This window comes from Oryctolagus cuniculus, chromosome 5 (assembly GCF_051225735.1).
Source record: "Oryctolagus cuniculus isolate XC-2025 breed Fujian yellow rabbit chromosome 5, ASM5122573v1, whole genome shotgun sequence".
Lineage (NCBI taxonomy): Eukaryota > Metazoa > Chordata > Mammalia > Lagomorpha > Leporidae > Oryctolagus > Oryctolagus cuniculus.
In genome coordinates, this window is record NC_142871.1 from 10,689,160 (window position 1) to 10,707,814 (window position 18,655).

General features: G+C 43.1%; 1 protein-coding gene across 19 annotated transcripts in view; it reads right to left on the reverse strand.

Annotated features, from left to right (window-relative positions):
* ARID1B (AT-rich interaction domain 1B) overlaps positions 1–18,655 on the reverse strand; it is a 444,025-nt gene that overhangs the window by 262,705 nt on the left and 162,665 nt on the right. For 18 of the 19 annotated variants that reach the window (XM_051855225.3, XM_051855222.3, XM_051855226.3 and 15 more), the window contains one exon: positions 15,474–15,584. The exons of the other annotated variant lie outside the window; for it this stretch is intronic. In XM_051855225.3, coding sequence (XP_051711185.3) covers positions 15,474–15,584 — 111 coding nt within the window. The remainder of the gene's footprint in view (positions 1–15,473; positions 15,585–18,655) is intronic. 19 annotated transcript variants of the gene reach the window in all.

Here is an 18,655-nt window from a genome sequence, read left to right on the forward strand (position 1 = left end):
GCGGCTCACTAGGCTAATCCTCCGCCTTGCGGTGCCGGCACCCCGGGTTCTAGTCCCGGTCGGGGCGCCGGATTCTGTCCCAGTTGCCCTCTTCCAGGCCAGCTCTCTGCAGTGGAGGATGGCCCAAGTACTTGGGCCCTGCACCCCATGGGAGACCAGGAGAAGTACCTGGCTCCTGCCATCGGATCAGCGCGGTGCCCCGGCCACAGTGCGCCGGCCGCGGCGGCCATTGGAGGGTGAACTAACGGCAAAGGAAGACCTTTCTCTCTGTCTCTCTCTCTCACTGTCCACTCTGCCTGTCAAAAAAAAAAAAAAAATACACTATTAAAAGTTCATGTGTATTCTTCCTCCTTCCCTTCCCCATTTGCTCTCCCCCTGCCCTGTTCCAACCTTTAGGACATTTTAAATCAAGGATCGCCGTGCAGGGTCTAATTGGAAAGGCTGAGGAATGCTGTCCCCGGGCTTCCAGCCACCGCAGCTGCTCCAGTCACTGCAGGGACCCGGTTCGCTGCCTCAGAAGCCTGAAAACTCGGAGATGTCTAAGCACGCACGTCAGATATCTAACACACACGTCAGTGCAAGCCACATGAATTCCTAGCCACGCTTTTGCTTTTGGCTTCTTTGGGGTCATTTTACTCCTTGATGATAACACCACAAGAGGGAAAGACAAGAGCAGGGTGAAATCACATCACCGCGGCCTCTGTCCCCTGTCAGAGCCTGACCCTGACCCTAGGACGCAGGTGGGTATGGGGTCAGGCCCTCACATGGTGTTCCTGAGCAGTCAGCGTATACACTGTCTACGCGCTGCATGTCCCCGAGTCTGCATTACTCCTTAGTCACGGGATGACGCCGGAGGATCCTGCCTCTCATCCTCACATCCTGCCCCTACAGATTGGCTTTGGCAGTAAAACAACAAACCAAAGCAGCAGCTCAATATGGAGAAACTTTTAAAGAGTGTTTTTCTGTGAGGTGGGAAGTAAAACAGGAGGGACACAAAATAAACATGGACGCAGAAGCCTCAGGGTGGCATTCACACCAGGACATCCAAGTGTAAGACGTCCCGGCTGGGTCCCCGGTGGAGCAGAGCAGGCGAGGAGGTGAGGGGATGAAGTGCAGGCAGGAGCCAGCTGCTGGCACCTCAGCAAGCCCACAGCACCCCGCCCTGAGCCAGTCTTCCCAGCTCACAGGAGAGGAAGGAGGGCCCTCAGTGGGGCCTGGTGCACGGCACCAACAGACCCTGGCAGCCAATGGAACCTCAACATGGAGGGAGGGCAGAGCCAGGGTAAGAAACACAGACAGTTTTGTATGCAGCAGGCACAACACAGGGCACCAGAGGTTCATCATAAACACAAAGGGTTAAAAGTGAAGCCTCCAGGCCTCAAAGCCACATGGGCAGGGCCCACTCTGTCAATCACAGCTTGCCCCTCTGTCTCTCCCTCTCTCTCTCTCTCTCTCATGCTCTTTCATATAAACAAATAGTTCTTTAAAAATGTGACACCCCCAAAACAGGCTAGAATTATCGAAGATAGCTAACACATTTACATTTCATTTTATTCCCACCTCTATAAAAAACAGAAAATGCAATTAAGTCAGTTAAAATGATGAAACCCTCATGAAGTCACTCAAGAGGGCTCCCAGCATTCCTCTGACCCTGCCAGGCTGGCAAGGCCAGCACCTCGCTGAGAGCAGACCACGGAACGCCGTTCTGACAGTGCATCCCTGTGCCTACCGTGCCAAAGTCAGGAACTCCCACTCCCACAATACTTCCGTGAAATTATCCATCCTAAAATAAGAATTCTACAACTATACATAGATGGTTCTCTAAATGTAAAATGACAAAATATGGTAAAATATTTTAAATAATAGTCATCCTGAAGTAGGTATTTGATGTTGGTTTCTTTTCTGATTGCTAAATATAATATGGGGAAAAAAACAAACACTAGTGAACTGCTAACATAATTTAAATTTTTGTAATTTTTCTCTTATTATTCCTACATCTATCATAAAATTTCAGACATAGGAGGCAATCAAAATGATTGTTAAATATAATTGAATTTTTCTGCATAATGTAAGATCTTGTAGCTTAATTGAGGATGTCAACATTTAGACATGCTAGTTAAAGAAAAACATAAATGCAGTAACTATGAAAAGCAAATCATATGGGGAAATTTGAACACATTTGTGTTATTCAAGAACACTCATAATTTTAACCAAAACTAGCAAGATAGTTTTATTTTAAGGGAGAGACAGTCTTAGCCACAACAAGTCAACTGTACAGGAAATAGAGTGGTGATGTGCTCAGGAACAGGGGCATCAAGGAGGTGCTGCCATGAATGCAACGAGCTATATGAACTCACTACAACTCCACTGCTGGGAACTCTGAGGAAAGTCCCTGCTATTTCTGAATCTCTGTTTTCACATCTGGAAATCAGAGTACAGAAACAAATCTGAATCAAATTAAATACATAAAAATACACACATGTTAAGAACTTGTTAATATCAATTTTGTCTGGTTTCATTAATTGTCCTTGTATACTACACTAAGCTCCATTTGTAGCTTAGGAAAAAAAGGGGGTGGTGGACATTGAGCTTGGCGGTGAAGACACCCATTTCCCGCATCAGCATACCTGGACGCCTGACTCCAGCCTCCGTTACGCGGGTTCTGGCCACCGGAGTGGGAGCCCTGGGTTGCGTTCCCAGCCTCCAGCTTCGGCCCAGTCCGACCCTGGTCAGTGTAGGTGGCTGGGGAGCGAAACAGCAGGCGGGAGCTCATTCTCCACCTGTCTCTTTTTCTTGGCTTCTCCCATAAATAATTGTTTAAAGTAACTCTTTTTATTTAAGAAACAAGAAGATATTTATTTCTCCACATATTAAGTCAAAAGTTTTCTTCTGCATCTCTAAAGCGACACTTTGGCTCTTCATCTAGGAAGTGAAATGACAGAGCAGAGTGGGTGTCAGGGATTGAACAGGACTTAGCTTCCCAAATGCATGCAGATGTTTCAACCCCAAGTCTTATGCTAATAGCTAATGGATTAGGCTGGAGGCTTGATCCAATTACGGCATCTGAAGGCAGGGCCTTTGGGAAGTGGCTGGATTGGATTAGGCTGCTAGGGTGAGGCTCCAAGATCAAATCTTGGAGGGCAGCAGAGTGTGCTCCCTGGGTCTCAGGTCCTGGCTTGCCCTGTCCGCCTCTGGCAGCCTAAAGCAGACACCACCTCCAGCTGCAAATCTCCAAATCCAAAGCCACAATAGACCTTTCTCCTCCTAAACTGCGCCCTCAGGTATTTTAGTTAAAGCAACACAAAGCTGACTAACACACCAGGATATACACTTGCTGCACTCTCCTAGCTAACTAGCCACGAATCCCAACTAAACCATGCGCGGCTTCACTTGTTCTTGAGACCAGGCTCTCATCCAACTTAGAATCAGAAACGCTCTGGGATGACCTGCTGAGTCATTTACACAAACCCTATGCACATTCCTCAAGTCCTCTCCAAGAAGATCCAGGACTTGAAAGCTACAGCGAATGCTATCATTCCTTCGACATCAATGCTCACTAACGACCCTGCTTTACCTCTTACATAAACTACATGAAAAATAAGGCTTTGCAAGGAGTTTTAGAAGCAAAGTCATTCAGGACTTGCTCAGAGGGTCTGAGTGTCCTCTTGCCTCCTAAACCAGGCCCCTACCACCATATCCCTGTCTGTCATCACTCACACACACACACACACACACACACCGGTCACTCCCCATTACAGACCTTCACCGTGTCTACCACTTGCACTCCCTTTATCCCCACAGCTTTCTCGCCTGCATCCTGTCCCAGCCACTGGTGAGCTCACACTCTGGCCTCCCTGCCTCCAGCGTTACTGGCAGCACCTGGAAATAGAGGCTGGTTGGCTCATGTGTGTGGATGACCTCGAAGTCTGCACTTTATAGCTGTCTTCAAGTTCATGCACCTGCCCCTCAGACACTCACTGGGACCCTGACTCCTGGCAGGTTCACGTTCTTTCATTAGTAGTTCCCACTGTTCACTAACTGAAATCATCTTTTACATACAAGATTTTTTAAAATAGCATCCAATAAATGAGGTGTTACATTATTATCCTGAAGCCAAATTTTCTCCAGATACGGGCTAATTACCAAAGACCAGCCATGTGTGTTTCTGATTGTCATAAGGTGTTAACTCCCTGCACTTCTCACTACCGTGGCCACAGGGAAAATAAAGACTAAAAAAGATCTCTATTCATGCCAGAAATCTTGAAAACTAAGAAAGCCTAGTGGAGCACAAGTTTCAGGTGGGAGCAAGACCCTGCTGGCTTGTTCCCGTTCAGTGGCCAGGGTTCACCTGTTTACTCTGGCCAGCATCACAGAGGAAAATTACCTGTGGGTCAGGTGTGGCTCCTGCCATAGCCCAGTACACACCAATTTGTGGACAGAAAAAGGAGAAAGATAACAAGATAATAAGACTTTAATACACTACCTCCACTGAAATCAAAACAAGTTGAGCACCAAAGACTGGAAAGGGGGTGGGGGTGAGAGACAGTGTACACACACACACACACACACACACAGGACATAACCCAGGAAATTGATGTGGGTTCCATTAAGACAAATGGTGGTATTCATTTACTCAGGCAACTAATATTTCCATTCTGGTAAATATCAGTTTATAAAGCAAAGAGTGCTTGTCCAATTACTTTGCAGAGTAAAAAGTATATAAACCTGGAGTGTTAGAAATGAATGGAGGGTCCAGCACTGTGGTGTGGTAGGCTAAGCCTCTGCCTGGAGCCCCAACATCCCATATGGGCCCTGGTTAGTGTCCTGGCTGCTCTTCTTCAGATCCAGCTCTCTGCTGTGGCCTGGGAAAACAGTAGAAGATGGCTCAAGTGCTTGGGCCCCTGCACCACGTGGGAGACCCAGAAGAAGCTCCTGGCTCCTGGCTTCAGCTCAGTTCCGCTCTAGCCTCGTGGCCATTTGGGGAGTGAACCAGCAGATGGGAAACCTTTCTGCCTTCCCCCCTCTGCCTGTAACTCTACCTTTCAAATACATAAACTCTTAAAAGACTGGGATCAAATGTTTAACAAAAGTGAACAGAGACCTCAGCTATAGGCCTTCAGGACCTTCCTTCCACCAGCATGAAATTAAACCCAACTCCTCCATGAGCATCCTGCCTCAGAAAACTTTCTGCCAGGCTCCCTGTGGCACCGTGGGAAAAGCATTGGCTTGTCTGTTGCGAAGACAAGACCTCGCTGGCCGGCAGCGTCCTCTCTTTGTTTTTGTCCCTTCCACTCTAGCAGGCAGCCATGAGGACATCTGGCAGACTTCTTCCTTCTCGACCTCTACCACCAACTTCTCTCCCGTTGGCCGGACTTCCCTACGCGTCTATCAAGCTCCACACTCTCCTCGGGAGGGAGAGAGGGACTGGAATCCCGGAGAAGTCCAGTCCAGCCCATAAGGACCCAGCTCTCCCACAGGCTACAGAGTGAGATCGTATACTCAATTAGGCAACCCGAAATTACCCAGTTCACATTTCCCTGTCAGTAAAGCAAACAGGCATCTGTGAGCCACTCTGCAGATTTCAAGACACCTGCTCTTCCTTCACTCAACCTGCCTTTCAAAACAGAGAAAGAGGTCGCTTCCATCACTCACAGAAATGTCTTCTCCTGTGAAACTTGGGAGCTGGAGGTGCTGGGAGATTCCAAATCTGCCTCACTTGTGTTGCAGCGGACAGGAACTGCCCCACACCAGAACTTCAGCTGAGCGCCAGCTCCGGCAGCCACACGACAGCCTCAGAGCAGGCTTCCCCGTCAGCATGTCCCGCCTCAGGAAGACAACTCAAGCTCTGTCCCTTTAGTGCAGTCAGTGTATGCTCTGTGTTTTCCTTTCTGTCAGGTGGGGGTGGGGGGAAGGCATGTAACATACAAACTAATTTCCAAAAATCATTTCTGTAATGATAATCTGATAGCAAATAATACTGCAGTTAAATAATTGTTACAATCTAATAATCAGGTACTATTTCAATCAAAAGAATTCTAGAAAATTAGTTATCAACTGAATGCTAAAAAATTAAGCATTTAAATTAATAATTAAGGTTCTAATATGCATAGAACTTGGACAGTATGCATACACGCATGTACAGACCCCAATGCAAATGGATATTACTCTGAGCATTTACCCAAAAAACCAATGATTGGCCCATAATGAAATAAAGTGCAAAGATGGACATGCCACAGTCTAAAATTGGGTAAAATTTAGGTCCTCGGGAAGGACACACAATGGCACCTGGAAGCTTTTCCTTTTTTTTAATAGAATGCATTGTGAGGAAAAGTAGTTGAGAAAGCTTAGTCACTTTTTTGTGGCTTTAAGCTTTTTTCCTTCTTTTATTCCAGGCTTAAACAAAGTTCAGTGGGGCATCAAACTGCCTGTTCTAAATTACAGTCTGTATTTTAAAATAGAATGCATGCACGGCATGTTCCTGAAGCTAGGGGGTAGGAGTGTTATTCACGGAAAATTGAAGGCTTGTTGAGTCAATAATCTTCTTTCACACAGTAACAATTTTCAGCTAAAATTTCTTGACCCAAACAAAGGAAAACAAGACCATTCAGTTATTTTACAACAATTTAGAGAAGGCAAAAGAAGAAGATGAGAAAGAGAAAGAGACCTCTAAAATTCTACATTGTGAGAAAAGAATAGAAAATGTTGGCTTCAGGTAGAACCTTCTCTACATGTATTTATTTCTTCTCCTAAACTGACAGTTAATATTAAAAATAGTTACTTCCAGTCCCAAAGAAATATAAAAGCAAATAACCAGTCCACAAGTGCTACCATGAGCTCCTGTGGGTTATATATCCCTAGTTATATAAAACAGATGTGTGCCTTCAGAGTCACCTGCAAAGTGAAAATCTGTAAATTAAATTGATAACCTAAAGTGAGACGCATTCCTGGCCTCTCACGCCAAAGCCTGCAGGAGCCAGAGGGCGCAGCGGCAGCTGGGAGGACTGCAAGGAGGCAGCGCTCCAGCTAACGTGCTTGCCTCCACACTGCAGAAAGAGCAGCCGCAGTTTAGCAGGGGAGCACACCCCGAACATCAAAGTTATTTTTGCTGTCTAGCATGAAAAATAAAAACCAGGGTGGGCACTGCGGCACTGCCTGGGATGCCTGCATCTCATGTACCACAGAGGAGTGACGGCTGGAGGCCTGGCTCTTCAGCTTATGATTCAGTTTCCTGCTAATGCACCTGATGGCCAAAGTGCTTGAGCCCTCCACTGTATGGGAGACCCAGACAGTGTTCAGGTCCCCAGACTCCCAGCTTCACTTACAAACTATTTAAGTGGAAGACTGTTTGAAAGGAGAGAAACATAGCTTCCCACACCCTCCCCTGCTCAAGTTCAAGTGTTATCATCCTTTTTTAAAATCCTGGAAGGTGCCATGATCTGGAGAGTGAACCAGTGGATGAAAGGCCCCTCCCCCCATTCTGTCTGCTTTTCAAGTAGATGAAATAAATTTAACAAATGAAAACTTGAGTGGGTCTACACTTCTGATGGACTCTCCCACATGGTATGAGGACCCTTCCTATGATGCTTGTAACCCAGCTGGCCAGGTCACACTGGGCATCAGAGGGGGCTGAGGGTGCGTCAAAGCCTGCCAATCCTCCATTTGCTATTGCAAAAACTATGTGCTGACTTTCTATTAGCCAGGAGTATCCACATTTATCATCCCCTGCTTAATGAGCCTCATTCATCAACTATAGATCATTTTATCCCTCTATTATCAAAACCAATATCCTGTAAATCAGTTACGTTTCAGCATATCTTAATCTCCAGTTTTGTCCAATTTTTTATGGTACTCCTTCATATTCCTTCATTAATTTTTTAAAAACTAGTTGACAGTCGTATAAAATGGGCTGAAATTCATTTCCCCCATGTTTTAAATGAAAATCATCAGAATATTATGTGAAAAAGTTTGCAAAGGGCATACTTAGTTAAAATGTGTTTTTAAAATTTAAATGAATTTTTAAAATTAACACATTTGCCACTAAGCAAATATCTCAGCTATAATGAATTTAGAATTACCTGTTCACTTCAACAGAACTAAAGATGTCAATTTAGTAACATGGAGAGCACAAACACTAGAATTATTTACAGGCAAAATATAGTTCTTTTCCAATACTAATTTATTCAAACTTTCCATTATATTTAGCCTCTTTCCCCCTGGAATAATTTCAAATGGTTGAGGTTTTCCTGAGTTTTCATCTGTAAAACAAATACTTAAGTGGAAGAAGACTGTTCTGAAAGGAGTGAAACATACCTTCCCACTTCCCACCTTGCTCAAGTTCAAGTATTATCCTCTATTTTCAAAATCACTCCCAGTATCATGGAAATATTCTACAGAATAAAACTACAGGACATCACATCTCAAAGAAATGATCTCCACTGGAAACTAACATTTGTCAGAGTCAATGTCACTTTTTCTAAATTAGGACTTTCAAGTAAGATCCTAACATGATTTCCTCAACCTTAATCTGGAAAGAACTGACATCTCCTTAAAGAACAGACCATCTATTAAACTCGTATTAGAGGAGTGGGCCTTTGGCCTAGCAGTTACGGTGCCCGCATCCCCACACTGGAGTCACTGGGTTCAGTTATGGGCTTTGACTTCCTGCTAATAATGCACTCTGGGATAGTGGTGATGGCTTGAGTGACTGGTTTCCTGTCGCCCTCCTGGGAGACCTGGACTGAGTTCTTGGCTCCCTGCTTCAGCCTGGCTCAGCCCAGGCTACTGCACATATTTGGGTCACCAGTGAACCAGCACATGTGAGCAGAGTCTGTTTGTTGGCTTCTTGTCAATCTGTCTCTCACATATTTTTTGGTTAAAAATTTAACAATTTGTTTAAAATTTAAAAATTTAACAATTTTTTAAAAATTACGTTATAGAACATGATAAATCACTCCGAAGTATTGTGTGTTCCTTTTCAAATTTCCCTAAGACATCAAAATAAGACTCTACCATGCAAGTCACTAAGTGACCTACAGGCGCTTGACAGACCACACAGCCCTCACAGGTCCTCTAGTCCCCCCTCCTAACAGGGGGCCTCCACGTCATGAAGCTCTAGGGTACTCAAAAAGCTTGTGGAAAAATGGCATTAAAAGGTAAGCTTATTTTGGTGTAAAAATATGTACATGTACAGTTTTGCTCATAACAGACATTTTCCATGAACTTTATGAAGACCGCTCATCTTGCCCAAACGCCGATGCACACTTGCAGCCAGGACGCTGCCCTTGCCTGAGCACTGAGCCCAGCCACCGGAAGGATCGGTCCATGAAGGTGGCCACTCTCTTGACCTTCTAGTGACAACTGCTACAAGCAGAAAAGCTTCAGCAGCCACACATCTAATTCTCAGCTGCCTGACTGTGGCTTTTGCAAAAACCTGCCAAGGAAGAGGTTAAGACTGTCTTTAGGAATTCACAGCCCAGCTGGGGGACTGAGAAGCTGATGGAAGGCAGAATCCTGGGCGAAAGTGGCCTCCCCTCAGGCTCCCAGCAGTCCGACTCTTCAAGGGACCACATTATCCAACCTGCACAACTGGTGTCACTCCTGATGAATCATCAGCATCCCAGCATGCCTCGGAGTGCACGACCTCTGACCCCCAGCCAACTAAGTGTCGTTAAAGACTTTTTAAAACCAGAACAAGAGTATTCCTCTTTCATTAAAGGCAGAGAGCCGTGGGTGCTCTAATACCCGACCCTGAAAGAGTATTTTTCCAAAAGTCCCTTTCACACTCCCAATATCCTGTCTAACACACTTGATTTCAAAGAACCACCAGCATTTACTACCTCCTTCCTTTCACAACAGGCCAAAAAAACACATTTTTTATCTAAAGCCCATCTTTACATTCTAACTGCAAACTGCCATAAGCACTATTCCACACGTTAAGGTTTTTTAGTTAACTCAGTAAGATCCCAAACACGAGTTTAATGACACGATGGACCCTAATGGCCAATACTTATGACACATTTTACAAATTCTAACAAAGCAATCTGTTCACAGGTGCGCACTATGCCTCTGCATCCTAGAGTAACAAATACAGAGCTCCAGGAACAAAGCTAATTCCTTATTTTTAAAGCAAGATATATTAACAACTCTTGTAATTCCTGGAGGGGAAAGCACTATTTTGCTAAACAAGAAATAAAAAAACTTATTTTTGTTCAAATCCTTTTTATACATGTTTACAATTTGTAAATAAAAACATATCTATCGCTTTTCAACCTCTTGGCTAAGATCAAGTGTAATAAAAACAGATTTATCTGCACTATATCTATATAGAAACATAGAAAACATATATATCTGTACTATAATTACTGACATTATGATAATGATTTGTTACTTTTTAAAGTAAATAATAAATAAATAATATGTCTATATAAAAGAGCCAGGGCCAGCATTGTGGCATAGTGGGTAGAGCCTCCACCTACAGTGTCAGCATCCCATATGGGCACCAATTCAAGTCCCAGCTGCTCTATTCCGATCCAGCTCTCTGCTATGGCCTGGGAAAGCAGTAGAAGATGGCCCAAGTGCTTGGGTCCCTGCACCTGTGTGGGAGACCCAGAAGAAGTTCCTGGCTCCTGGCTTCAGATCGGCCCAGCTCTGGCCATTGTGGCAATCTTGGGAGTGAACCAGTGGATGAAAGACCTCTCTCTCTTCCTGTCTCTCTAACTTTGCCTTTCAAATAAATAAATAAATAAATCTTTTTTAAAAAAGAAAGACTAAGAAAAGAATATTTTCATTCTACTTTAGCTTAATTATCCAAATTGCTCACTTTTTAAAGATTTGTTTGTTTATTTGAGTTAGAGAGAGAGGGAGAGACAAAGAGAGAAAGAGAGATTGATCTTCCATCCACTGGTTCATTCCCCAAATGGCTGCAACGGTTGGAGCTGAGCCGATCCAAAGCCAGGAGCCAGGAGCCAGGAGCTTCGTTCGGGTCTCTTACATGGATACAGGGGCCCAAGCGCTTGAGCTATCCTCCAGTGCTTTCCTTGGCCATCAGCAGAGAGCTGGACAAAAAGTGGACAGCTGGGACCGAAGGCTGCCCACATGGGATACCAGCATCACAGGCAGTGGCTTAACCCACTATACAACAACACTGGCCCCTTGCCCACTTCTTTTCTTGAATCTTAAGGTTACCAAAGTTAAAACTAAAATGCCATTTGATAAAGCAAACTGGTTTTAAGAATAACACCACAAAGCCAATATAAGCACCATGTTCTTTAACTGGGCACTCTTAGCATATGGAGAACACAAGCTGTCCTGATGCCAGTTTATCACCATGAAGAATATTTCTTAACGATTAAAAGGAAATTCTGGAACTGGGAGAACTTATTTACAAACAGGTTTTAAATGTAAATCATTTGGGGAAAATACTTATTGAATAAAGCATGATAAATATCATGAAAAGATTCTATCTTAGATAATTACAAAAACAATTGGAAAAAAAGATGAATAGTAGATACCACAAGAGATGAAAATTTAACAAAACTTACTCGACAAAAAGTGTATTAAATCTTATTTCAGGGGGGGTTTATCTCAGAATGTAAATTGAAATATAGTCAGTGTTTATGAAAGAAATGAATAAAGTAGCAATGTCTTTTAGATCTTTCACTGTCTTTTGTTTGAAAGTAAGTCATTCATATCAATATCTTAGGTAGTGAAAACTATAAAATGCGTTTAAAGTTGAAGTGATAATGTTCTGATAGGGGGAACTCTTCAAGCTAAATTTTTATATAACATGCCATACACTAAAATTTATCAAGAACAGTAGTATCAAGGACATAAAAACTCATGTATCTCAAGAGTAAAGGCTGTAGGGGGCAGGCACTACGGCGTAACGGCTAAAGCTACCACCTGTTACACAGGCATCCCATATGGGCACTGGTTTGTGTCCACTTCCAATCCAGCTCCCTACTAATGCCCTAGGAAAAGCAAGGCTAGATGGGCCAAGGGCTTGGGCCCTTGCCTCCAGTGTGGGAGACCCGGGTGAAGCACCTAGCTTCTACCCTGCCCACTGAGGCCATCTGGAGAGTGAACCAGCAGATGAGAGACATCTCTGTCTCTCCCTCTCTCCCTGTAACTTTGACTTTCAAATAATAAACCTTTAAAAAAAAGAAGCTATATGATTAAGAGGCATAGAAATAAATGGACACTATTATGGGGGATTTGTTCTGAGATTAAGTCTGAGTCCATTAAAGAAAAGTAAATATTACTGGTTATGGTCCCAAGACAAGAGAACAAACATTAATTTATCAGCCACATGCTTTCTATGGATGACTTGAAGTTCTAAACCAGCTGGAAAAAGTAACTGTCATTAGTTACTAGAGGCCACCCCGAATTTAATGACATGCAAATATAGACAAATAATATAGACAAATAATACTGGTTCAAACAAAGTAAGAGGACAACTTCCTGAGGGATCAGATTACTGACCTAGAAAATAAACACTGAAAATGGCTGGACGCCTTACAATGGAAAGCTCTTAGCTGCATAACAAATATGCTAAAGAAAAATACAATGACACAGAAAACAGTACAAAATCTATCTCAAAGCAATCAAAATGACGAAGAAATAACTACTTTAGAAGCATTCTTGTTAGTCACATAAATATTAGATAAATTAATAATTATACATAGGAATTACCACACTACTGTTTTTAAAGGTACAGATGAGACTCATAATTTATTCCAGCTCTAAATTACAAAACTAGAAATTATTAATAACATGGATTGTCCTTAAGCAATGAGGCAAGTTTTCTGTTACTAACACTTGAAAAGTACAGCCTAAGAGTAAACATGTAAAGGACCCAAAAGCAAAGTTGGACATTGTAACAGACACACTTTCAGAAGTTCCTATAGTGTCAACTAGCCGAGTTAGAGGACTACAATATCAATGAACATTAACTCTGAAAAATCACAATATTAGAGTCATATCAAAAAGTCAACAAATTGTTTCCTGAAGCCATAATTAACCTTGACTGTGTCTAACAGCCTGAACAGCATTTAGTGCCCCAAACTCATGCTGATGGTTAAACTCCAAAGTCTTATGTTAACTGTTAAAGGATTGACAGTTCAGGGTGGAGGCTTAATCCAATTTCAGAATCCGAAGGCGGGGTCTCTGGGAAGCCACTGGATTGGACTCGTTGCTAGGGTGGAGCCCCGTAATGAATCACGATGGCCTCATAAGGAGAGGTCACCCAGAGGGCAGAGGAAGGGAGCTCCTTAGGCCTGGCTCCCAGACCCGCCCTGTGACCACCCCTTTCATCCTCACCAGATTCCTGCACGGAGGAGGCTGCCCTGTCTCTGACTGTGAACCTCCACAACTGTCAGCTGAAATCAACCCCCTCCCTCCCCCAAGGAGCTCCCTGCAGCTTTCTAAGCAACACAACATCAGCTGGCTAACACAGTGACTTACAGAAGAAGCATCCACGTAAATCAAAACATATTTACAAAGCTAATTTAGAAACGTATTACACATGCAGAATTCTGGTAAAAGAAGAGCAGCACACTAAACTTCCTAGAAGCAAGTCAGTGTTCATCCTAATAGACACGGGGTTTTAGGAATACCAGCCCATCTATGCTTTGTCTCAGAGTCTGTACCTGAGACTTCTACATGAAACACAGAAACTTTGCTCTCAAAGGATTACTGAAATGTGCTGTAAGTGCATCCTGTTTATTTTTGAGTAACCAAAATGAGAAGCAAATATCAACTACAGTATTTTTCTTTTTGAAGATCTTTGTAAGAAAAGTTATACCATGAGCAACCTTAAATACTCCCAGGAAGTTGGCAAGGTAATCATTACAGTGTACCATCAACTACAAAGGGATATACATACAACCGTTCAGAAGAAATTCGTTCTCATTTCGACGTAGCAGCTTCAACAGCACCCATCCCAGAGCAGAGCTCTCCCACAGTTGTCTGAGTCTACGGCCCGGCTGCAACCCTACTGCGCTGCAGAGTTTCAGCGCAGAGCCTTGACAAGAAGCACCCCTAGTGAAGAAGCTGGAGTTCTCAGTGCCTGAAGACGACTCTGTGGCTAAGCAGGAGGTCAGTATCCATCTAACAAAATCTCCAAACTGTGTCACAGTACGAATCAGCAGCCACTGGCAAACCTGCACCCCCACGGTTCTCTCAAAGCACTCATATAGTGGGGGGAAAAGTGGAATTCACTGTCCACATCCACTGGCACAGGTTGATATAAATTTCATTGAACTGCAATCCAGGTTCCAAATAACCTGGCAGATGTTGCATTTACAACAGCGCACGTGTATGTCTCACACACAGCGTGCTCAGCGAGCCGTGGATTAGCCATTAAAGAAAGACGCTCACAGCTCACGTGGAGTTAATTTCTTTTTTCTTTCTTTCAAAAACCGAATAACTGGACAATAAATACTCCAACACAACTTCACAAAAGTAATAGATAAAACCCACTCCTACCATAGAAATAAAAGCTGTAAGATTTAGAGCTTCAAAAACATACATCAGATTGAAAGATAGTGGACATCCTGTGGCCATCACTTACCTTCTTCTCAAGCCAAATGTCACGTGTAACATCCACTACAAATGCTCATTCTCACATGTTTACATTACAATAATGCCATAAATCTTATTCAACGCAAACATAGTTGAAATTCAAGTTAACATTATGGCTATCCTGAACTCCCACCTTAAACCTTCCTAATAGTGATTTAGCAAGAACAATAATTCTTCAAAAGGAAACTTTTTAACAAGAAAGTAAATATAAAAATATTTACTTAAGCACACCTACTCTTTTAATTAATAAAACCAATTTCATTTAAATTAGATTCCTCTTAAAAAATTTACCTGTATTAAGTATAGATAAATTATGCATGGCATCAACATTGATGCTTCACACTATAGCCACAACCCTTATCAACATACTCAATACCATACACTAGGCATTAATAGAAATACTTTACAAGCTGCTTTATCAAATTTTAAAATACTTTCTTTTGGGTGATTTTCCATTACATACATATAAAGTTGCACAAGAAATTCAAACTACTATCAGATGTTTACCTCATCATTTATATCCTCAGCAAAGTGAGAATTTCTTTAGGTTTCAACCCTTGTATGGACACCTGTTCTGTATCCTCACCAAAAGGCACCAAGCTAAAGAAAGCTCACTTGTACAACAGTAGTTACCTGTCTGCACACAACCAACCAAATAAAACCTTCCAACTGGCGTCCAGACTCTGCACCAAACAGACTCACCTAGGACTACAAAGCCCCTAGGAATTAAGCTCTAAGTCTTTCCAAAAAAAAAAAAAAAAAAAAACACCCACACAGATCTGAAATCTAGAAACTGCTCTCCAGTGTTGTAATATAAAACAGAACAAAAACAACAGCTCTTTTTTAAAATGTTTAACTCTTTACATTTCCAAATTAGCATATTAATGTCTTACTGGTAAGCTTGATGGTCTTTCTTGTTGTATTAGATTCAAGTCTTCGTGGTTAGGTTTTCCAGGGGCCAGAGCAGGTTGAGACCTGGTTCCATAGCCTTCCTGAGACATGTCCTAAACGAATACAAAATGCAGAGCACTTCCTAAGTATCTCAATGAGTTTTAAGCTTCTTTAGGAACCAAAGTGAAGCAAAGGCTTATTACAAAATATTGATTAATGTCACATTTTAGCAGACATATAAATATGTTATGGCCATTTTTTTAACACTTAATCCAACACACACATACAAATTAATCACCAACAGCAGAAATATAGATACATATAAACATATTTACATATGAGATGAACAAACTTATTTCTTGAGATTATACAGAGGAAGGCATTCAATCTGAATTCTGCAAGATGTCTAATCACGGAGAGAGAGACGAGAGGTCAGTGGCAAACAGGCCACCTCCACCAGAACAAACCAAAAGCTCATTTTCTTCCTTGTGGTATCAGTTGTACTCTTTACTTTTGACTTTGATCTAATTGCCTTTAATATTACCTCAAAAAATTTGAGCCGGGCCGGCGCCGTGGCTCAATAGGCTAATCCTCCACCTTGCGGCGCCGGCACACCGGGTTCTAGTCCCGGTCGGGGCGCCGGATTCTGTCCCGGTTGCCCCTCTTCCAGGCCAGCTCTCTGCTATGGCCAGGGAGTGCAGTGGAGGATGGCCCAGGTGCTTGGGCCCTGCACCCCATGGGAGACCAGGAAAAGCACCTGGCTCCTGGCTCCTGCCATCGGATCAGCGCGGTGCGCCGGCTGCAGCGGCGGCCATTGGAGGGTGAACCAACGGCAAAGGAAGACCTTTCTCTCTCTGTCTCTCTCTCTCACTGTCCACTCTGCCTGTCAAAAATAAAAAAAAATAATAAAAATAAATAAACTGATAATATTATAAAAAAAAAAAATTTGAGCCATTAATGAAAACTTTATTATCAACTTGATCTTAATATGTACTGTCAATTGCTCACAAAACAGCATAAATTGTTATTAAACTCACAGTGTCCTGGGGTTTCTACAAAAGCAATAAACACTCATGTACAGCGCTCCATATGCTCAGGCAGCACAGTTTTCAGGGAACACAGTAAAGAAAACAACAGTGGGAACAAAACAGACCCAAAACCCTGCTGAGGGAGGAGGATCGTGCCACTGACTGGCCGCTCCTGGCATCTCACAGAACATGTCTTCAGGAGAGAGAGGCAGGTTTCAGTCCTGTGTTGAAATGATATTACATAATCCAATACCACTCCTCCCTGCATTACTGCACACCATATTCCTGGCTGCTTCACCGTGCTTGCTCTGCTACTAACCCCTCAGCCATCATTCACAGGACAGAATGCTAACTACTTATCACAGTACATCTCAGCTGGCACTGGAAGCTGAAAAACCAGTTTCCAACTGAAAAAAAAAAAAGTATTGCTTTAAAATAGAATTCTCTCTTTTTCCCCCTCTCTCAGTGCAAATACATGTTGGCTCTAAGGAAACATTACACTAAAATTCCATTTCTCCTTTAAATCTCTAAAATATCATTTAAGAAATTAATATTAGTTGAACCCAATAAAAAGCTTCTACAGCTCCACCTTTCTCACACAGTGTACAATTAAAATGACAAGGTTTCTTAGCCAAGAGACTTGACCAATAGCTGGTACCACAAAGTACAAAGGCTGATCAAAGCAGATTTAAGGGCTTTGAGCACTGGTGGACCCTGCCTGTAGCAGGCCCTGAAATAAAGGAGTGCGCCACCGACCGCCCAGGCAAGTCTCCACTGTCACTTAACCTCACTGCCGGTGTTCAATACACACTCAGTAAATGCTTGTTTAAGACAATCCAATGCTAGCTGGCCAGGTCTGTGCCTGGCGAGGGAAGAGTGAGCACGCGCAATCCCAGGGCAGGGAGAAGCTCTTCAAGCTGGTGGCCGGCACGGGGACAAAAGGCAAGGCTGGAAGATGATGGCGCTCTCACGCCCCCCGCCCCAAGCCCCCACCAAAACCACATTTCTTCCAGCCTGCAGGTTTCCACTCAGCACATCATCACAGGGACTTCCTGCTGGGGGCCCTGCTGGCTTCTTTAGATTAACAGCAAAGATTGCAAATCAAGTGGGGCACAGGCCTCCATTCAGGGGCCTCCACTCTGTTACAAAAACACACAAAGGTACAGAATAGCCTCACAATGGACAAACAAATGAGCAGGCCCAGCCTCCTTCACACACACGTGTGCACACACACACACACACACACACGCTCCACAGGCAGTGCCCACATATCACTGACGGGAACCAGCAGTTAGGAAACAGAACAGGCTGGCATAGCCCACACTTACTGCTAGGCTTCCACACTCCCTGCATTTTCTCGTCAAAGCTAAACAAGTGGCCTTTTAAAGGAGCTGGGAAAGACCTCTGCAATTATGGTAAACGCACATTTCAGTTGAGACACAATTCCCACTAAAAGAAGTGGCACTGAGCTAACCGACTATGAAGACTACTAGGAAAACTTGTTACAACTTTACATTTCACTTTCTAAGGCTATCAAAATCACAACTACCAATCCTAACCATAAGAGGTTTTCAATTATTAACTACAGTTGCAAACACATTTAGTGAGGAGCTCTGAGAAGGGATCTTGCCCGGCCTCAGTGTCCGTCTGGGCCTCAGGACTAATGCCGCTGAAAGAACACTCAGGAAGGCACCGCGTCCGAACCTGCAACAAGCTCTCAGCAAAGTGTACGCTCTAACAATCTTACAGTGGGACTGTGCGGTCCACGGTGGCTGCTTTAACAAAGATGTGTCAGATACCACACCACACACACTCTTTCACCTTGAAAACCCTCTTTATTTTTTGTTATGTACTTATTTTAAGAAGTATAAATACAAGCATGAACAAGTATTTTAATAGTAAAGAGGAAAATGTCAGCATCAGGAAATAAAGAGCATGTTTAGCATCACATTTTACACACAGCAGATCAGCACAACTTTATATTTTCAAGTATCGCTGCCATCTTTGGCTGGTTATTTATAAGTTTAGATTAGTAGACACTACTGTGTAAACTAGTGCACATATAATTATATTTATCTGCCATAAATATACAAAGTCCTGACTCTAGAGAGAATCCCATTCTGCAATAACATTGCAGTGTTCAGGAACGTGAGTTC